General features: G+C 40.6%; 1 protein-coding gene across 2 annotated transcripts in view; it reads left to right on the plus strand.

Moving 5' to 3' along the window:
• LOC134355710 (dipeptidyl peptidase 8-like) overlaps positions 1 to 17,998 on the plus strand; it is a 52,549-nt gene extending 34,551 nt beyond the window's left edge. For both annotated transcript variants that reach the window (XM_063066031.1, XM_063066032.1), the window contains exons 15-20: positions 1,331 to 1,476; positions 4,455 to 4,601; positions 10,540 to 10,692; positions 15,229 to 15,371; positions 16,583 to 16,694; positions 17,093 to 17,998. In XM_063066031.1, the coding sequence (XP_062922101.1) occupies positions 1,331 to 1,476; positions 4,455 to 4,601; positions 10,540 to 10,692; positions 15,229 to 15,371; positions 16,583 to 16,694; positions 17,093 to 17,209 (818 nt within the window). In that variant the 3' untranslated portion in view covers positions 17,210 to 17,998. The remainder of the gene's footprint in view (positions 1 to 1,330; positions 1,477 to 4,454; positions 4,602 to 10,539; positions 10,693 to 15,228; positions 15,372 to 16,582; positions 16,695 to 17,092) is intronic.
• Positions 17,999 to 22,877: the final 4,879 nt, after the last annotated feature.

The following is a 22,877-nucleotide window of genomic DNA, read 5'->3' on the forward strand; positions in this document are numbered from 1 at the left end:
TAATACCAAATATGAGTGATCACAGTTGTGTGTGTAGGCCAGAGAAGGTGGTCTTTCTTTTTTTAACATAAAGATTTGAGAAATCTTTAATTGTAAAAGCTTCCAGATGCTAAAGAGGGAGTAGAATTGGCATCAATTTGAGTTCCAATCTCCAGTGTTACGTAACCTTTGTTAAGCACAAAACAATGTAGTTTTGTAAAGAAGCAAGCTGAAGAGGGACATATCCCAACAACTTTAGAAGGGGCTAGACCACCAACTTTTACGAGCCCCATCAGCATCAACTGTCCCAGAAGATGGAGTGCAGAACCTTGATGGCTCTGGGCCTGGACTTGCTTGAGCTTAGAAGAATGAGGGGGGGGATCTTACTGAAACCTATCAAATATTGAAAAGTTTAGATAGCATGTTACTTGTAGTGGGAGAGTCTAGGAACAGAGGGCACAGCCTCAGAGTAGAAGGACATCCCCTTCGAACAGAGATGAGGAGGAATTTCTTTAGCCAAACGGCAGTGAACCTTTGGAATTCATTGCCACAGACAGTTATGGTGGCCAAGTCATTGGGTATATTTAAAGCAGAGTTGGTAGGTTCTTAATTATTTACTTAATTATTGAGATACAGCATGCGGTAGGCCCTTCCAGCCTTTTGAACTGTGCCACCAAGCAATCCCCCAATTTAATCCTAGCTTAATCACAGGACAATTTACAATGACCAATTAAACTACCAACCGGTATGTCTTTGGACTGTGGGAGGAAATTGGAGCTCTCAGAGGAAACATACGTGGTCACGGGGAGAACGTACAAATCCTTACAGACAGCGGCAGGAAATGAACCCGGGTTGCTGGATAGTAAGGGCATAAAAGGTTACAGGGAGAAGGCAGGAGAGTGGGGTTGAGAGGGAGGGATAATTAATCAGATGTGATGGAATACTGGAGTAGACTGAATGGGCTTAATATCCTACTTCTGCTGCCATGTCTTATGGTCTTATTCCAATGGAATTAAGGACCTCATCATTGGTTCAATCATGGGGGAGAAAACAAGAGATTGTAACATTGGATATTGGAACATTTTGATTGTTATCGTCAACTCTGTGCTTCAAGGACAATTGGATAAACAATTGGAAAAAGCGAAAGCAGGGTTATAAAGAATGGCTTTAGGAGTTGGTTAAACTGGACTTTGAAAGAGGATTGCACTTGCTGAATGGCTCCATCTGTAATGTTCTGAGATCCATTAGATTAGCCTGGTTCTCGATAGTGCGAAAATAAGTAGAGTGGCTCTTGAAATGAGGGCTGGTACAGTTCTTAGTTTTGCCTGAAACTTTATTGGATGCATTTCAGGTTGTCTTCAAGGGTACATTCCCCCAGAGATGTTCAGCTTTCACAGCAAGTCCGGCTACATATTGCATGGAATGATGTTCAAGCCCCACAATCTACAGCCTAGAAAAAAATATCCCGCTCTCCTTTACACATATGGTGGCCCACAGGTAGGAATATTCCCATCTACTTTTCAGAAACCTCAGTTATGTTATTTTCACTAATTTTTGAACTATAAAGATAGACCTGAAGGTGAATCTGGTCTGAAGTTGGAGGCCTGGTGTGTATGAGTCTAAGAATCTAGGAGTAAGGACTAGAAGTGGCCTATGCTGGGGCTGAAGTCCTGCCTATATATATGTATATGTGGGTGGGATTGGAGAGGGACTTGTTTTGCTGTTTTGATGTTGCTGCTTGTGTTGTTTTGCGGAACATTGTGGGCGTGCCATGTGAGCGTCAGAATGAGTGGCAACACTTGCGGACTGTCCCCAGCCCATCTTTCGGTGTGCTGGTTGTTACCGCAGACGACGTATTTCACTGTATGTTTCAACATACCATGTAACAGATAAGCTTGAACCTGAATCTGAGGCATGACCTGCTACCCTGAGACAGAATAGTTTCAATGAACTTCAGTGTTCAGCAGGGTCGAGCCATTGATCTGGTCCTCAATTTATGTGGTATGCCTAGACCAGCACCCTACCTACTGGGATCGTTGATGCTGATGGACCCAGCATGATGTTTGTGGAAGTTGGTGAGCTAGTCCATTCCTCTCTGAGATGGTTGGGGTATGTCCCTCTCCAATAGTTTTCAATAGTTTGGTCAAATTATTTTTCTTTCTCATGTACGAGACTACTTCTGTGACTGTCACTTTATTTATTTATTGAGATACAGTGCGGAATCGGCCCTTCCAGTGCTTCAGGCCGTGCTGCCCAGCCATCCCGCAGTTTAACCCTGGCCTAATCACGAGACAATTTACAAAGCCCAACTAACCTCCTCCCACCAGTAGGTCTTTGGACTGTGGGAAGAAACCTACACCGTCACGGTGAGAACATACAAATGGCTTTTATTTTCTTTTATTTATTCTGATACAGTCTTTTACTTGACTGGAACAGAAACACACTCCACTGTGTGTAGGAGCTCATTCTCCATAAAGGATATTTGGATATCTTTTGTTATTTTCCTTTCAATGGCTGTATATTATTTTTTCCATTCACACCCAAAAGACTATCTGTTTAGCTGTTCAGAAGTTGGCTTCTGGATGGGGAAGGGAGGAGTGGGTGCTTCTCATTCAGAATGAAGTTGATGAAGAGGTTACTCGTCCAGCGAAGAGAAGAATGTGAGCAATTTTAGATTATGAGGACACTCAGTCCTCATTTATTGTCATTTAGAAATGCATGCATTAAGAAATGATACAAAGTTCCTCCAGAATGAAATCACAGAAACACAGGACAGACCAAGACTAAACTGACAAAAAACCACATAATTATAACATATAGTTACAACTGTGACGCCAAGCAAAGCTATCGGACAATTGATGCTAATGAGAGAGATAAGAAAGACAATGGAGAAACATTCAAAATGCTAATAAGAGAGAAGAGAGGGATTAACGGAAAAGAAACACAATTCAGAACATTGACGGACCGGTTGCTTTGAACCTGAACTGTTTGAAGTTTGATGGACAGGTGTTAACCCAGCAGGGGGATTAAAAAGAGCAGGTTTGCTAAGGCACGCGACAGACCACGAGACCCTGGAAAGAGCAGTGTACCCCCAGAAGTGGTGGGAGTTTGGAGGTCCAGTTCGCGGGAACTGACCAGATGCTCACAGAGTGTAAAAGTACGATCGGTGGGAACCTGGGGTGTGTGTCCACCCTTGCCTGGGTGCCGGGTTCACCGCGGAAGAACGATTGTATCCGGAACTGAGGGGTCACAGTCGGTGACCACAGCAGGGATTAGAAGACATAAAAGGGTCTGCCCGAAACCAACTGCGAAGACATCTAAGGTCTACCTGAACCAAATTGCATCCATCTCTCTTTCTCTCTCTCTCTCTCTCTCTCTCCCCCCCCGCCCCCAACAGTACGACAACAGCGATTACTGCGAACTGCACTAAACTGAACTGAACTCTGCGTCACTTAAGACTGATCATTTTACCCCTAGACTGTGATAGAGCTTGGTTGATTCCTATTACCCTATTTCTGTGTATATGTGTGTATTATCATTGCTAACCTGTTACATTGATATCTTTACGATTAGGGTACTGTATTACGTATGTCTTTAATAAAACTTTATTAGTTCCTAGTAATCCAGACTCCAACGAGTGTTCCATTTCTGCTGGTTTGGCACCTCAGTTACGGGGTACGTAACACAACAGTGCAAAGCAATACCGTAATTTAATGAAGAGCAGACCATGGGCACAGTAAAAAAAAAAGTCTCAAAGTCCCGATAGCCCAACATATCACGCAGATGGTAGAAGGGAGAAACTCTCCCTGCCATGAGCCTCCAGCGCCACAAACTTGCCGATGCAGCATCCTGGAAGCACCCGACCGCAGCAGACTCTGAGTCCGTCCGAAAACTTCGAGCCTCCAACCAGCCCTCTGACACCGAGCACCATCTCTGCCGAGCGCTTCGACCCTGGCCCTGGCCGCTGAGCAACAAGCAAAGCTGAGGATTTGGGGCCTTCCCCTCCAATTGCAGACTTTAACGTGTGTCCAGCTTCTCTCCCCCCCCCAATAAAAAATATTGTCTTTTAGTATTTATTTTGCTGTATGCTATGTTCCATAATATCATCACGTTTTGGGAAGGGATGTTGACGCTTTTGCTGCCACTTGTGGGAAGGGAGGAGGGAGGGTTGGCTTCTGTGTTTCTCTCACTCGTTCTATGATGTTTCTTGTTTCCTGGATATCTGTGAAGTATACTCCATACATTCTTTGATATTAAATGAACCTTTGAAGAAGTTACTTCTGAATTTTATGTCGGATTTCTTGGTTTAATAACCTTAATGTCGTATGTCTTTTTGGAAACATTCCCTCAGTATTCACGTCCTCAAAACCTTCTGTTTTTGTTTTATTACTTATTCTATGACAAAAAACTGATTTGAACTAAGAATTGTTAAAAATGTTACCTAAGAGACAAAGCTTTCTTTTTAAATCCCACAGGTGCAGCTGGTGAACAATCGCTTTAAGGGAATTAAATACTTACTCCTAAACACACTGGCAGAGCTCGGCTATGTTGTGGTTGTCATAGATTCCAGGGGATCCTGTCACAGAGGCCTTAAGTTTGAAGGTGCCTTGAAGTACAAGATGGTAGGTAGAATGTTCTCCTCTTGACTTCAGTAAATTCAGTTTGTCCTACCAGGGTGTTGGTAGGGGCAAAAACATTAGTGGTATTTAAGAAACTCTTAGATAAGGCACATGGATGGTTTAAAAAAAAATGGAGGGCCATATTGGAGGGAAGGGTTAGATTGTTTACAGAGCAGGTTTAAAAGAACAGTAAAACATCTGAAGGGCCTGTACTATGCTGTAATGTTATATGTTCTATGTATATGCAGTCCTTCTAAACCAGGTGTTCACAACCTTTTTTATGGCATGGACCCCTACCATTAACTGTGAGGTCCATGGGCCCCGGGTTGGGAATCTAAACCTAGACTATAAGAGCATGGTTCAGTCGGGTGATTTATTTATTTATTGAGATACAGTGTGGAATAGGCCCTTTGAGCCACACCCTGATTCAATCTGAGCCCAATCATGGGATGGTTTACAATGACCGATTAACCTACCAACCGGCATGTCTTTGGACGATGGGGGGATACCGGAGTATCCGGAGGAGACCCACGCAGTCATGGTGAGAACATACGTGCGCCTTACAGGCGGCGGTGGGAATCGAACCTGGATTGCCCGGTGCTGTAAAGTGTTGCGCTGACCACCACGCTACCGAGTGACTGGTTTGACAAGATGTAACAACTGAATAACTGGTGACGCATTATGCATCAACTAGTGCTGCAGCCTCTCATCTCCAGAGTCCCAGATTCAATCCTCACATTGCGCATTTTCCAATAACTGCACTGGATTCCTTCCACCTCTCCCCCCCCCCCAAAAAAAATGTGCTAGTATGTTAATTGGCTGCTACAAATGATCCTTTAATGTCACTATATGACTAATGATGTGTTGGCGCGTGGCCAAGAGGTTAAGGCGTTCGTCTCGTGATTCGAAGGTCACTAGTTCGAGCCTTGGCTAAGGCAACGTGTGTGTCCTTGAGCAAGGCACTTAACCACACATTGCTCTGTGATGACACCGGTGCCAAGCTGTATGGGTCCTAATGCCCTTCCCTTGGACAACATCGGTGGCATGGAGAGGGGAGACTTGCGGCATGGGCAACTGCTGGTCTTCCATACAACCTTGCCCAGGCCTGCGCCCTGGAAACCTTCCAAGGCACAAATCCATGGTCTCATGAGGCTAACAGATGCCTATAAAAAAAATGACTAATGATCAAAGGGGGAAATAGTAGACTTGAGACACAGGGCTGTCATAGTGCAGCAAGGAAATAAGCCAAAAGGAGTTTCTACTTGGAACCAGCATGAGCTCAGTGGGCCAAGTGGCTCCTTCGTGTCATAATGAGTACGTGCATAGTTACTGCACTCCTGTCTGCTGAGTTTCCTACCTCCTAACATTAATGCAGTGATAGGGCAAAAAGTGTGATCACCTTTTGGCTGTGATTAATTGAAAGGAGAACTGTCGTCAAGGTTGGCTTCTGTAGCTCCGGTCAGCAAGCACATTTCATTGTGAGCACAGGTCCAGAAGCAAGGACAGGCTGTGGTCTGGATTTTGAAATCAGTGGAAAAATGAGTTGCTTACAACCGATAACACAGAAGTCTGCTTTCAAGATTTTCTGCATGTCATGGTGCAGATTTCACCTTTTAATCTGTGAGGTTTGATTGAGCATGTAACCTTGAACGTCTCTTGGCAACACAAGAGATTCTGCAGATGCTGGAAGTCCAGAACAACACAGACAAAATGCTGGAGGAACTCAGCAGGTCAGGTAGCATCCATGGACAGGGTCTCAGTCTGAAACAGCAACTCTTTATTCCTCTCCACATGTCCTGCCTGACCTGCTGATTTCCTCCAGCATTTGGTGCGTGTTTCTTGGAGACAGCAAAGCGTGAAGTAAAAAGCTGAACTTTTAAACAGTTTACAGAGTACAAAATAAAAATGGGAATATGGTCATGAGGTCAATCCCCATCCAAAGTGAGGATTTGAACCTGGGGCCCTGGAGCTGTCCTTGCTTGTAGAAGTTCAGATAAAACAAACTTTAAAGGGAAATTATTTTAAACTGATATAAAAATTGGAAATATCAGCTTGAAAGATTGACAGTTAACCCAAACAAAATTAGTTTTTAATGCTGGAGCTATTGTTAAATGGTAATTTGAATTTGGGTGGTGTCTAGCATCTCCAAGACCTGGAATAATAATTTGGAGGATTGAGTTCAAATCCCATGATAGCAGCTGGGGATTTAAAATTCAAGTAATTAAATCTGGAATTAAAAGATATGTGGATTAAGAATAATAACCATGAAACTATTGGGTTTGAGGAGTTTTGGTATGTCACCAAAGATGAGCAAATTTCTACAGATGTACTGTGGAGAACATTCTAACTAGTTGCATAACCGTCTGTTACGGACAGGGTCAGAAAAAGCCTGCTGAAGCTTGTAAACTCAGCCAGCTCCATCGTAGGCTCTAGCCTCCCAGCTATTGAGGACGTCTTCTAAAGGTGGTGCCTCAAGAAGGCATCCATCACTAAGGATCCTCGCCATCCAGGTCATGCCCTCTGCTCATTGTTATCATCAGGAAGGAGGGACAGTTGCCTGAAAGTACACACTCAGTGTTTTAGGAACAGCTTCCCCTCCGCCATCAGATTTTTGAACTCACCATCAACATTACCTCACTTTTTGCATTACAATATCTTTTTTCTTATTGTACCTTAAAAGTAATTTTTATGTACTGCTGCCGCAAGACAACAAGTTTCACAACATATGTCAGTGATATTAAACCTGATTCTGATCTTGATTCTGGAATACTTTAAAACTCCATTTAGTTCACTAATGCCCTTCACATTGGAAGACCTGCTGCCTACATTGGAACAATCCTGCATGGCTCCAACCTCTCCTAGTAATTGCCTCCATCTTGCAAGCAGCCCAGTTTAGTGAGTAATAAGGATGGACAATAAATGTTGAATGAAAATCAAACTGCAGATGCTGGGACTCTGAAATAAAAACAGAAAATTCTGGAAATAGTCAGCTGGTCAGGCAGCTTCTGTGGATAGAGAAATAATATTAACATTTCTGGTCACAAGTTCATTGGAACTTGGCAAGTGAGAAATCAGGTTTTAGGTTGCAGAAAAGGTAGGTAGTGGTGAGCAGGATACAGTCAATATCTCTACAAGGGTGAGGCTAGGGGGGATAATTGTAGAGTTAATGGGAGCATTTGGAGAAAATGAACTGTATTTTTCAGATTAGAGCTGTTAGAGACTGAGAATACAGAGTAATCTGAAAAGATGCAGAAAGCAGAGGCTGTCCAGCAGTTCTGATTGTGCTCAGCTAAAATTGTGCCAATAGTGCAGATGGCTGTCTCATTACAGAAATGGGCAATTATGATACTGAGAGAGGGAGTTACCCAAAATGGTAGAATTCAGTTGTCAGTCTAGAAGTTTGCAAAATGTCCAGGCAGAAGATGAAGTGTTCCTGAAGGTTAATGACACGGAAGGTAACAGACAGATGGGTTTGAGTGGGATGGAGAATTACGGAGTCAGACAGTGCGGGGCTCCAAGTTCCTCCTAGTGCAGCTGCTCTGTAAAGCGATCTTTTAATTTTTGTTTTATTTTTATGGTGTCGAATAGACCACATTGTGAAAACTGAATGCAGTGCAATAGATTGAAAGAAGAGCAAGTGAATCACTACATCACCTTCAGTACTTATATCACCTTAAACACCTTATATTTTGTCTGGGTAGTCTCCAACCTGATGGCATGAACATCGATTTCTTGAACTTCCAGTAATGCCCCCCACCTCCTTCACCATTTCCCATCCCCTTTTCCCTCTCTCACCTTATCTCCTTGCCTGCCCATCACCTCCCTCTGGTGCTCCTCTCCCTTTTCTTTCTTCAATGGTCTTCTGGCTGCTTCTATTAGATTTCCCCTTGTCTCTTTCACCAACCAATTTCCCAGCTCTTTACTTCATCCCTCCCCCTCTCGGTTTTACCTTGTGTTTCTCTCTCCCCTCCCCCTCCCAACTTTTAAATAAACTCCTCATCTTTTCTCCAGTCCTGCCAAAGGGTTTCAGCCGGAAATGTCGACTGTACTCTTTTCCATAGATGCTGCCTGGCCTGCTGTGTTCCCCCAGCATTTTGTGTGTGTACCTTAAATACTGTTTGGGTTCCTAGATGATGGGAAGGGAAGAGGCGAAAGAACGGATGCTGTACTGTTGCAATTACATGAGAAGGTATTTTAAGAGTGCTTTATGGGGATGGTAGAGTAGTCCAGATAGTGATCCTCTTGTAGTGCTGAATGGTTAGAATGTGTCTTGTGGTAGAATTTTGTTGCAGCTGGCAGAGATTGCACAGAGTCATCCGTGCAATACAGAGGCTAGTGGCATGAAGTTGAAGACCAGGGGAGTTCTATCCTTGCTTTGTCCAAGAGGAGCAGAGGTGAGAGAAGAAACTTGGGAAATGCACTCAGTGGCCACTTTATTAGGTATCTCCTGAATCTAATAATGTGGCTACTGAGTGTATGTTTGTGGTCTTGTGCTGCTGTAGCCCATTCTCTTCAAAGTCTGACGTGTTGTGTATTCAGAGATGCTCTTCTGCACACCACTGTTGTAACGTGTGGTTATTTGAGTTACTGTTGCTTTCCTGTCAGCTTGAACCAGTCTGGCCGTTCTCCACCGACTTCTCTCATTAACAAGGCATTTTCACCCACAGAGCTACTGCTCACTGGATGTTTCTTTGTTATTCGTACCATTCTCTGTAAACTCTAGAGAAAGTTGTGTGTGAAAATCCCAAAAGATCAGTTTTTGAGATACTCAGATATCCCATCTGGCACCAGCAATCACTCGGCAGTGAAAGTCACTTGGATCACGTTTCTTCCCCATTCTGATGTTTGGTCTGAACAACAACTGAACCCCTTGACCATGTCTGCATGCTTTTATGCAGAGTTGCTGACAGGTGATTGGCTGATTAGATATTTGCATTGGAGCAGGTGTACCTGACAAAGTGGTCACTGATGTAGATGAGATGCAGTCATTGGCTGTGTTAACTATTGTAGAGGAGAAGCTGTGATCCAGGAAGGCATTTCAGAGCTGTATGTGTGGAAAGAATTGGCATAAGAGCAAAAATGACAGAGATGGTGGAATTTAGAGAATGGACTGGAATTCTTTTCAGGAAAAAATGTGGGAGGAAGTTTTCTTGGAAGGAACTTTGGACTATAAATGTTTGTCTTGCCAGCAATATTCACACTCTGTGAATAAGTACCATTAAAATGTCATTTACATCTCTTGCAACAAAGCCTAGCATATTTTGGCTCTATTACAGAAGGAATAATTCATGAATCACTTAATGACTTGTCGGTTCACTTATTTCTACAGATCATGCTTGAGAGGGCTGACAAATATGCTTTGGAAGAGCAGCAAATCACTTGGGGGACTCTTCTTTTAAAATTCTTGGCCTCAAAAGCAGTACGGGCAGTGGGGTGGGGAGGCGATCAATACATCTGTATTAATTTTAAGTGCAAATGAAATTGTATTTGAAATTCTTCATTTTGCGGTAGCCCAGAACTTACAAATTGATAATTTTTTTTTTATAAATTACACATTAGTGGGTGCAGTTAATTTATCCGTCTCGTATCCAGAGATTATTGATCTGGAGACTATAATTTGAGTTTACATTCAATTAAATAAATAAATCTAGTACTTGCATTGAAAACTATAAAAATCAGTGATGGTGATAATGAAATCATTGGGATCATTGGTTCACAAAAGACCTCCAGAAAATGAAATTTATCCTATATACCTGATTAAAAATGGTTTACTCTTAACTACCTCTTCAATTCAGGGACAAGTAGGAATGGTCAATAATTGCTGGCCTTCCTAATTATGTCATCCCATGAAGGAATAAAAATTGTGCTTTGTGCATATGGAGATCATTAATGTTGAATTTGTATTGGGTTTAATGTTCTAATGTGTACATTTCTTCTGCAGGGGCAAGTAGAAATTGATGACCAAGTGGAAGGACTACACTATCTGGCTGCTCAGTACAGATTTATTGACCTGGAACGGGTGGCAATTCATGGTTGGTCGTATGGAGGTTACCTGTCCCTCATGGGTCTAGTGAGGAGACCTGACATATTTAAGGTGCTATCTCAATATTCACCTGCACAGCTCTATCATTAGTTTGGCTTTGGGAAACTTGACAAAGCCATGGTGGTGGTGGGGGGGATGGATGGATGTCAAATTCCAGTGAGGACTGAGGTCGAAGTGTGACTAAAATACAAGAAATGTCTATTTGTCCATTTTGACTTTGTGTAGACTCAGTGGTGTTCTTGTTGCTGTTAACTCTGAGTTAAACATGTACACTTTATTCTAGTGGTTCTTAATAACCAAAGAGTCATAAAGTACTACAGGCTCTTCAGCCCATCTAGTCCATACCAGCCTGTTTTTTTTTGCCTAATCCGATCTACCTTCACCAGATGCCTCTCTCATCCATGTACTTATCCATACTTCCCATGAATTTTACAATTGCATCCACATCTACCACTTCCACTGGCAGTTCGGTCCACATTTGCTCTCCCCTCCAAGTCGTTACCCCTCAGATTCCCTTTAAGTATTTCATTTTTCGCCCTAAACCTATGATGTCTAGTTTTAATCTCACACAACCTGAGGGGAGAAAAGACCGACTGCACCCGCCCTATAATCATATACACCTCTATATAACTACTCTCAATCGACTGAGGAATAATGTCTTAAATACCCTTATTAAATATAAGAAAGTTATTGCCTTCAAAATGCATTAGCTGGTGCTAATGTGATCCTGGTCCCAATATATCGATGCAGTTATAAAGAAGGCATGACAGTGGCTATATTTCATGAGGAGTTTGAGGAGATTTGGTATGTCAGCAAAGACACTAAAAAAATTCTTTTTTTTAAATTTTATTTTTATTTGGATAAGGAATTCAGAAATATCATGTACTTTTTTGACACATATAACCTTTTCCATTTTTTATATGTATAAAACTATAATTATTTATACATTCTTAAGTACACATTGAGATGATATAAAAGGAAATTAGACACTTAAATAGATAATTATGTACTGTGGTAATTCTAATCTATTAGGCTAAGTAATGGTACTAGTTGTTAAGAAAAATGGTAATAATAGTTTCCATATAACTCTTCTGGACCATTTCCACTGGTCCAAAATGTTGTATATAACCCTATGTAACAACCATTGTAGGTGTTTATATCCTAATTTGTTCATGCTTGCTCCTGCCCGCAGACATAATTATCCAATCTCTATGTACTTACTTACTTAATTTTTTCATTTTTTATCCCTTTCCCAAATCTTTCCCTTTACTTGTGTTAATTCTCTATTTTCCAAAAGAAAACAAAAAAAAAGACTTTTAGACTAGGGGTGCTTACGTTAGCAATATTACTGTGTTGATGACAAGAGCAGTATAAATCATTAGGAGAGTCATCTAAAGTCTGCTCACATTGGGGTTATATATTCAATCCATTTATTCCAGATTTGATAAAATTTTTCTTTTTGAATTCTCAGGGAGTAAGTCAACTTTTCCATTTTGAATATTTCCAAGATAATTTCGTGCCAATCTTCTAATGTAGGTGGTATTGGATTTAGCCACTTTCTAGTGATTGATTTCTTACTTGCCGCCAGGAGGGCCTGCAGCAACTTTATATCTTCCTTCTGTTCAAGAAACAATACATGCCCCAAATAGAGTGTCTCAAAGTTCAGAGGTATCTGGGACCTAAGTACCTTAACTAATGTTCTATGAATACCTTCCCAATATAGACTTAATTTAGGGCAATCCCAGAAAATATGAAAATGATTTACCTCCTTGGAGCCGCACCTTCTCCAACACGTCACATTTGTATCTTTATATTTTCCTGATATGGGGTCTTGAAGTATCTTATAATGTTTTTCCAACAATGTTCTCTCCAAGTCAAAGAATTAGTCGAGGACCATTGAAAGCTGCAGATTTTCCCCCAAGCCTCCTCTGAAAGTACCAACCCCCCTTCTTTCTCCCACTTCTCTTTAATATACAGTGTATTTACATTTTTAGCATGGGAGAGTGCATTATATAATCGAGAAACTGATTTACTAGGTATTGAACTGCAAGCCGAATTCAGAATCTTGAAAAATTCTAATTCTACTGTTGATAGGTCTGTATATCTACAACTCTGGTTAACATAGTTTCGTACTTGAAGGTACCTAAAAAAGTCATTATGTTCTAGGCCATGTTTGTCCTGCAGGATTTGGAAACTTTGTAATACTCTTTTATCTATAAATGAGAGTTAGGTTGTAAGACCTTTCTTTATCCATAGCTCAAATCTTTTATCTCCTCTATTGGGAAGGAATTCGGTATCATATGCACACCATCTAAAGAGTTTTAACATGTTATTAATTCCACATGAATTAACCACCTTCTGCCATACTTTTAATGTAAGATTTATCCAACTGTTTTTAAATTTTTCCAACTGGGCCATCAATACTTTGTCAGCTATTGAGGCCTGTAGAGGAAAACTGTCAACTAATCCAAATTCTATTTCCTTCCATCTAGCCTTATATTCCCTATTACACCAATATAACAGAGGGGTTATCTGTGAGGCATAAAAATAATTTCTCAGGCAAGGAAGAACCATACCACCTCCTTCCTTCCCTAACTGTAAGGTGTTATATTGAATTCTAGGTTTCGTTCCTTGCCAAGTGAAGCGGGAAATCCATTTGTCCCATTCCCTGAATTGATTATCATCCACCTCCACCGGTAAAGTACGGAAAAGATACAATAACCGAGGAAGAATATTCATTTTTATAGTATTTATCCTTGAATTTAAACTTAAAAAGGGGATAAGATTCCATCTATGCATATCTGCTTTTATCTCTGAGATTAATGGCCCATAATTTACCTGTGACAGTGTTGAAAGATCCTTCGGCAGGGTTATTCCTAAATATTTTAATGATTTAGCTTCCCACTTAAGATCGTATGTATCCTGCAATTTTTTTGGATGGTGTATAATTTAGGGACATAACCTGTGTTTTCTTTACATTTATTTTATAACCTGATATTTTCCCAAAGTCATCCAACAGTGTAAACAATCCTATAAATGATTTTTCTGGTTCACTCAGATAGACCAAAGCATCATCTGCGAATAACGCCACTTTCTGTTCAATCCCTGCCACCTTGGTACCTTTTACGATTTCGCTCTGTTTTATTAGTTGGCAAGCGGTTCAATATATAGCGCAAAAAGGAGAGGAGAAATTGGGCATCCCTGTCTAGTGCCTCTCTCTAAGATGAAAGAGTCAGAGAGGTCCCCATTTATCTTAATTTGGGCTGTAGGGCTGTCATATAGAGTCTGAATTACTTTAATAAACTTTTCTTGAAAGCCGAATCTTCCTAACACTCTGTATAGGAATGCCCAACTAACCGAATCAAAAGCTTTGACACTAACAAAATTCTACAGACGTACCGTGGAGAGCATTCTTACCAGCTGCAATACTGACTGGTATCGGGGGAGGGGGCAGGGCACAGGATTGAAATACGCTGCAAAAGTTGTGAATTCATTGGCTCCATCATGGGCACTAACCTCCCCAGCATCCAGGACATCTTCAAGGCGGCATCCATCATTAAGGACCCCCATCACCCAGGACATGCCCTCTTCTCATTGCTACCTTCAGGGAGGAGGGACTAGAGCCTGAAGACACACATTCAACGATTCAGGAACAGCTTCTTCCCCTCTGCCATCCGATTTCTGAATGGACATTGAACCCATGAACACTACCTCATTAATGTTTTATTTCTCTCTTTTTGCACTACTTACTAAATTTAACATTTTAATATGCATATACTTACTGCAATGTACAGTTTTTGTTATTATGTATTGAGATGTACTGCTGCCACAGAACAAATTTCACGACATATATCAGTGATATTAATTCTGATCCGGATCCTGACTCTGATATGGCCTTCAGGTATTTACAGTACTGGTGGAATCCACTTTTTCAACAGTCTCATTCTCAGAAGCTCAGGTTGAGATTCAATAGGATGCTGAAATTATGAGAGTGGCTTAGTTTGGCCTGAGCCAGTGACAGTGGTCCAGAGTTTGTGACATAGACCAGGGATGATAGTTTAGAGCAGTGGTTCCCGGCCTGGGGCCCACGAGAAAAAGGTTGGGAACCTGTGGTTTTGAGGAAGAAACGGGTTACTGCAGATGTTGGAAACTGGAGCAAAACAACAAACCGCTGGGAGATCTCAGTAGTAGCAGTTCAGGCAGAATCTGTGGAGGTAAAAGTAATGTGGCGATGTTTGGGTCGAGTTCCCCGCACCAGGGTGATAGTTTTTTGCACCTCAGAGGCTGGAGTATGTTGTGGACAGTGATAACCATATTTTAATTTGAAAACATAAAAATTGTGTTTTATGAAGTCCTGAGTATTGTATAATAGTGTATTGATGTAATCATTTGAAGAAACTTTTGTAAAACTAAAATAGTGATAGCTAACGTGTTCTCAAAGTTGATGAGGTGTTAAGTGTGGCTGATTCAAACTGAATTTATATAGAGCCGTCCAATCCCTTTTTCTGTTCAAAGGTGAGTGGGTTACCAGCAGCTGTGCTTTCTTGTGGACTTAACGTATTGCAACCTGTTTGTTTTTTTTTGCAGGTAGCCATAGCTGGAGCCCCAGTAACACTGTGGATCTTCTATGATACTGGATACACAGAACGTTACATGGGACTCCCAGATAAAAATGAGAGTGGTTATGATATCGGATCTGCAGCAATGCAAGTGGACCACTTTCCACTTGAGTAAGTTTCACCATTTGGCAATCCCTGGTGTGTTTTGTAGTTCAATGCATCCCAATCCTAGGCACCCTTGGAATTCAAAGTATATTTAACTGACAAGACCAGTCAGTGCCAGTGGCCATGCTCATCAGTGGCAGTGTTTTACCTTGGGGGTTTAGCATTCCTTCAGCAACCTAAGTGATCTTCATTTCATACATAGTATTTTGTGAAATGTAGACAACTGTCCCCTTGATATAGTTGTTTAATCAAGGTAGAAATTAGAAAAGGAATTTTAAGTCTGTTTAATATTTTCAGACAAAAACATTTTTTGACATAGTAATGCCAGATCATTGGGTATTCTTAAGTGGGGGTTGATCAGCTCTTGATTAGTCAGGGTTCAATGGTTATGGGGAGAAGGCAGGAGAATGGGGTTAAGAGAGATAATAATTCTCACCACTGCCTGTAATGAGTTTGTACGTTCTCCCTGTGAAAGCCTGAGTTTCCTCCCACAGTCCAAAAACGTAGTGGTTAGAAGGTTAATTGATCATTGTAAGTTGTCCTGTGATTAGGCTAAATCAAGGCTTGCTGGACAGTGCGGCTGGAAGGGCTTATTCTGCGCTGTATCTCAATAAAATAAAATTTAAAAAAATAAAATCAGTAAAGATGGAATGCTGGAGCAGACTCAATGGGCTGAATGGCCTAATTATGTTCCTGTGTATTATGGTTTTAGAGAAGACAATGTTTGGACCTTTCCCTTCCAGAAGCTTAAAAACAAGAGTTTGCAGTTACAATTGTTAAGACTGAACATAATAAAAACAAGGTTATCCACCAGAGTGGCAATTTAGATGGAGAAAGATAATTTGAATAAGATTATTAATGTGCTATCCTATATCTAACTGGTACTTATGAAATTTTGAGCTGTGATTAGTCTTTCTGATTAATACATCTTGGAATAATATTCCAACTAGAACTTAAATTTGGCTTTCTAATAGTTTTATTGTCAGTAAAGAATGTGCTCAGTTCTGAAGTTGGTATTATCATAGATCCTTGTGACAGATAAATGGAGTAACATTAGAAAAAGAATTTTATGTCCATTTTAATGACATGGATGACATGAAACTGATTGTGGATGGTTGTTATAAATAACACCCAAGATTTCACAACTTGCCTGAGCTTAATGTGAATTGTTCCAGATAAACATTATGATCACCTTTTCTCTTCCTTCTCACCTTTAGACCAAACCGCCTACTGCTGCTGCATGGGTTTCTTGATGAAAATGTCCACTTTTCTCATACCACAGTTCTCCTTAGCTTCCTCGTTCGATCAGGGAGACCATATGACTTGCAGGTAATCTATTAAACTACAAGTGAAATCATTACCGTCTCAAATAAAATTAGGTTATGAACTTTCATCAAAAGCAGGATTTGGTCCAAAATGCACTAGGTTACGAACATAGGCATAATCCCTTTTATTATTTTAGATTTTTGGGATTTTATGAAACAATTTCTTATTTTCATTAATGATACAAGTCACCACAATAAACAACCTATCTCTGAGTTAGTGATGTATTATCAATAGAAAAATATTGGATGTAACTTCAGAGAAATGGCATGAATTCAGACGATACAAAGGAAAACCCAGTTTTCTAAATTGATTATTTGCAGGAATTTTATATGTGACTTTCAGCTAAAGATGCTAGAGCATTTTTTTATAATTTGGAAATTACTGTTGTTCAATCCTTCAAGGTGTACCCCCAAGAAAGGCACAGTATTCGGGTCCCGGAATCCGGTGAACATTATGAACTGTATCTGCTCTACTACCTTCAGGAGAACCTGGCCTCCCAGATTGCTGCCATGAAGTAGAAGATGATGTATTACTCTTGGCATCCATTTCAGCTAACAGCGGAATGCAGGAGATGTCAGAACTTAAACATTGTTTCCTTACCTCATTAGTACTGATCTCCCCTCCCTCAGCTAATTATGGTCATCTACTTTCACTTGCAGCAGTCTTACTGCTTCAGCAACAGAACAACAGCCACCATTCCATTATCTGTTGGCACCCCTCTCATCGCTGCTAACATTTCTGAATCTCGGCTGAGGCTCCTACACCTGATCACCACACTACCTTAGTGGCAATATTTGTCTCCATTTCCCTTGCATCCCCAAAACTATAATGCCTACCCACAATCTCACTGATAGTGCCTGAAGATAACTTCTGCTCTTTGTTCTGAGAATGTAAATGGAACAAGATCCCTGAAGAGCATGTTCTGGGCATGAAGAATACTTTCTTTTGAAGAATTTGTGTATGCCAGTAAGACTTGAATAACATAGCAGTATTTCTGATGTGTTATGTTGCTCTCCTATGTCTTATGGCTCCTTGATTCAAGCATCAATTTGTAACTCTCTGATCTTTAGTAAGACTAGTGAAATGGACTCATTTTCTTCCGGTTGCCAGGCCTTCAGTTTTGCTTTCCTCCATTGCCACACTGCTATTCATTTGTAAAGTTACCGTAAAATTACCAATTGTTTCCATGGAGTTTAGAGTAAATGCAGATGATTGTAAAACCTTTTTGAGCACTTTATGTACAAGTAATGTTTTAATTAATGTCTTAAATAGTATCATTTTTTATTACTTAAAGTATCTACATCTGATCATGGTTTATTTATTCTCTTTTGGATACAAAGAGGTTCTATCTTTGCCAAGTTTGTTTAGATCTCTGGATATCTGCAGAGCTTTGCATTCTGTGAAGTGAGAGCAGGGTATATAAGTACAGGGCTGAATATTGCACAGCAAGTGCAGTCCAATATCTTGTATACAAGTATAAGATCCGAATATTTCACAGCAAAGGCGGTCAAGTATCTTGTGTACAGGGGCTGGCTGAATATTTCATCACAAAGACTGTCCAGTATCCTGTGTACAGGGGCTGAATATTTCACCACAAAGACAGAAGGGTATCCTGTATACAGGGGCTAAATATTTCACTGCAAAGACAGTCCAGTATCCTGTTTTTCAGGGACTGAATATTTCACTGCAGAGACGGTCTAGTATCTCATATATATAAGTGCTGGAATATGCAACAGGTCTGTCAGTTTCTCTGGAGGTAGATGCTATTAACATTTCATTTCAGTAACCTTAGAATGTATCAATCCAGTACAGCTGTTACTTCTGTTTAATTACAGGAATCTTGCACCATTTTTTTAGCTAGAGGAATTGCTCTAGATGTTGAGAGAGGTTTCCTTCCTATAGGTCCTTGTACTAACTTCTCACATGGTTTCTTAGTGTTTTGGCTTGTTGGACAGCTTGTGCTGTCAGGTAAGTTTAAATACTCCCTGTATAAAACATGAAAGAGTCAAATCTTTTGAAAGGGAGAAACAAGTGTCCTACTTGTCACATTCAGATTTATTAAAATCGGTGTAGTAAGTTAACATGCAGACATATTACTACATTACACAATACAGCCTCCTACTCCCTCCGCTGTCTGTAAGGAGTTTGCATGATCTCCCCGTGACTGCGTGGGTTTCCTCCGGGTGCCCCGGTTTCCTCCCACTGTCTAAAGATGTACCGGTTGTTAGCTTAATTGGTCATTGTAAGTTGTCTCGTGGCTAGCGTAGGGTTAAATCGGGGGTTGCTAGGTGGTGCAGCTCAAAGGGCCGGAAGGGCCTATGTCTCAAATAAACAATAAATAAAGAAATCCACAATTGCCGTTAGTTCTGAATGTCACGAAAGTCATGACTGAGCAGATATTAGGAGTCAAATTGCAGTTGTTGTGGCTATGTATTCATGGTACATTTGTTTCAGAAACCACGTGCCACTTTCACTTGGCTGCATTCTTTGTGTTGCTGATGGTTTCGCGTTATGTCCAAACTAGTCTTCTTTTAGCTTTTTCACTAGGGCTTTGATTAACTTGTTGGAACCACTTGCTTTCTCATAACTCCCTCTAAATACACTGTGTTGCCAGTAAGTTGTCATGAGCGGATACGGTGACAGTGTGAGAAGGTTCTGTTCACACTGGTCAGGTAGGAACAGCAAATTTGTACAGACAAATATAATATTTGAGAAGCACAATCGTATGCTTAGTTGCGTAGAATTATGTTTACATTACCAATGTAGGCCTATGACTGTTTATGCTCCAGACAAGTCTCCCACTGCCCTAATTCATCTAAACCCGAAACATTTGTATTCTTTTCTTCTTCAATGTTTACCTTGTATTTTCTTAAACACCTCTGTCAATGTGTGCTCCATATTACTGTTACACGGATAAGTAGGGCATCAGTGCTGTAGTGCAATTAAATGTCAAATAGACAAGGAATAACCGAAGCAGAGCAGAAATACAGTTTCCTTGCATACCTTATCTGTGAATCCTCTGATTTCTGTAAAGAAATACATCCGTTCCCCTTGAAAAACTAGGCAAAAGTGCATATAAAATCTACAAATCAGAGTTTGTTGTCAACAAGAGGCACTGCTCGTGAATCTTCCCTGTTTAAGAGAGTCCACAGGGGCAGCTCTGTGCTTCTCATTGCCTACTACTCTGACCTAGCAGTCCATGGCCTTCAGCACAGTTACCATGAAGCCCAGTGCAAGCTCAAGGAGCAGCATTTCATCATCCGTCTGGGCATGCTGCAGCCCTCTGGATTCGATACTCAATTATACAAATTCAGGTAACTTCATTTCTTAGTCTGTGATATTGGCCCACCTTGTTCCCTAGCCTCCACATACCTGGAGTTGGAGGAGGTGCCTGAACTCACCTGCCGGGCACATCTTCCTGCTCGGCATTTTGCAACTCCTTCATCCTTTGGTTAACACTCTTGTTCTCTAATTGCCCCCATTCAGTCATTGACCAGATAACAGGTTACTCCCAGAGCCAATCTAGTTTTATTCTATCAGAGAATCTGCCCCTACCCTACACTGCCTGCAATTTAATGAGCTTCTTTTCTCATCTTCCCAATTCTGACAGGGTTCGGAAACGTCCACTCTGTTTCCCTTCCACAGCCAGGTCCACTGGGTTTATCCAGCATTTTTTGGTGTTTATATTAAGTGCTCTGTCATCAAATTGTGTGAATGGTCATTAGCAGTAACTACCAGCATAGATTCACTGCTGATGATGAAACCTGAGAAAGAAGCGAACACTTCACTCTTCCGGAAACAGGTATCAGTGGTTGGGTGGTTTGCCAGTTCTGTCACCTTCCTCCAACTCTCATTCCTTCCCATTGGTGATTGAGAAAACATTTCGGAGCAAAGACTGACATGGATATGCATAGACTGAACTCAGTGGAATCCCTAAACCAAAGCCGGTGAAACACAAATTGTATTTTGCAAAGTTTCTGGGTAAAAATGTTCTGAATGGTCTTGATAGAAAGTAAAGGAACGTGCTTGCCTCGTGAACGGTGATGTTTACCTTTGAGTTGGTATTGGAGTTGCAGGGGAGGAACTTTCATTCAGAGCCGATTTTGATTGAAGGATGCAGTGGTATTCTGCCTGGGGCAAGTTCTGTTTCTCCTGTTAGTGGCAGAACCATCATAATGGTATTTCCTCTTCATTGTACAAGAAATAAACCGAATTCATATGCTCCCTCAGGGACCATGCTGCATTGTTTATTATACTGATAAACAATTTGAATAAATAAAAAATGGCCTGGAAATTTGCCTCTCCAAATAAATGGTTATCTATTTTTATTAAGAATATAAGAAACAGAACCTGAGTTAACCAAGTGGCTTTCTCTTCTACTATTCACAATAATCGGAGATAATCTTTTGCTCAGAAACACATTCCAGCATGATCCCCATCTTTGATATGCTTCATGCTGAAAGACCATTCATTCTCATTCTTCAATATACTCGGTGACTGAGCATCTACAAAGATGCAGTAGAAAAAGGTGTCTTTGCATTGCAGGCCTAAATAGCCAGCCCTGTACTGTGGATTGTAGTACATTCAGCGTAAAAAAAATGTATATTTTGTTTCGATTGAACAGCTTTGTAAGGGTATGAGCAGCAACAGTTAATGTGATGTTACATTAGCAGTGATTTTGAGTTCATGCTTAGCAGGAATGTGATGTTTATTTTTTTATGAGATGAAGTGTGTTCAGAAGTGATGGGTGCAAAGGTCATGAACTTAGAAGTAACATCCCAGAGAACTTTTCCCTTTCTGGTGCATGTGAGAGAGTCTAACAAATTTCATCACCGTCGATCAAGAAAATTGTGATTGTGATACATAGACACTGGATTTGCCTGAATCAATATTAAATTTTAACATTGAATTTCTTTTATATGTTTTAAGTGCTATGGTATATAAATACAAGCTGGTGCTTTGTGAATGATGAAAATTCTTAAATAGTCAGCAAGGTTTACAGAGTCATAAACTATTGGATCATTTTCACAATTCCCCAAATAAAAAATAATTCTGTTCAATTTTATCTTGAGTGGAGAAGTGCTCTTTTGTTTCCAATGGATTAATCTTTTGTTGTAATGTTTAAAGTGCTTCTATTAACTTGGTTAGAGCTTGTCCACAGAATGTAATCAAATCTTCAATCTTTAGTTGGTGCCTTGGAAACGACTCTGAATAAACGCTGGACAGAAATATGATGATCAACACCGGTGGGGAAAGCTATATTCAGAACCTTAATTGATGCTGATGTTAATCATATGTTTATGTTTAATTTATAAAATTTACTTAAGCCCATCGTCCCTACTGTGGCTTAGGCCACTGACAGCACCTCGCAAGGATCCTCTGTCCTATGTCAGTCTAAAAAGTTGTCCCCATCTTCGAAGGTCCTTCTTCTCCCAGTAATGAGGCCTTTGGAACTTCTGTTGGCGTTTCTGTAGCTTTGGGTTTTTACGGGATGGGTTGCTAGCCCCATGCCCAATCCTCCTCCTCTCGCAACTGGGCTTGGCTCCGTCCACAGTAGAGTTTTAATTTATAAAACAACGTTGTAAATTAACATTCTGTACACGTGTTGGCAAACATGATGTGTTTAGAAATCTGATCACTTCCTTGGTGACAGAACAACTAACCCATTGACTTGGAGATGAACATTCTATAAAGATTATTTGGCTAAAATGTTTTTCATTGTCAGAGTTGGCCTTGGTACTGTCATGATTGAGAGATCTTAGGCTGAGCTGCTCAAGGTAGAGGACTGAATTTCAGGATTTGTATATGCTAATAGAAGATGGTATTACAGGTGTATTGCAGAGAGATCAACAGCATGAAATATAACAACATACTACATTTAGGTTATTGGTGAGAACTAATCCATCAGCATTATTCTAATCATTATGGGAGGATTAAAATACCTGAAATGAAGAGGGAAGGAGCCCTGCTCCTGTAGGAAATGGAAAATTGCCTTCTCGTTAACAAGCTGCTTTGCCGACAGGAAGAGAGGACCAATTATAAATCAAACCACATAAAGCAGAATTAATGATCAAATAACCTCAGGGTGAATATGCTGCCTTCACTCATCCTTCTCAACGTAATCCAATGGTAAAGCACTTCCACTGAAATGGGCATAGACATACTGTAAAATTTGGTGGTTTTTAA

This window comes from Mobula hypostoma, chromosome 13 (assembly GCF_963921235.1).
Source record: "Mobula hypostoma chromosome 13, sMobHyp1.1, whole genome shotgun sequence".
NCBI lineage: Eukaryota > Metazoa > Chordata > Chondrichthyes > Myliobatiformes > Myliobatidae > Mobula > Mobula hypostoma.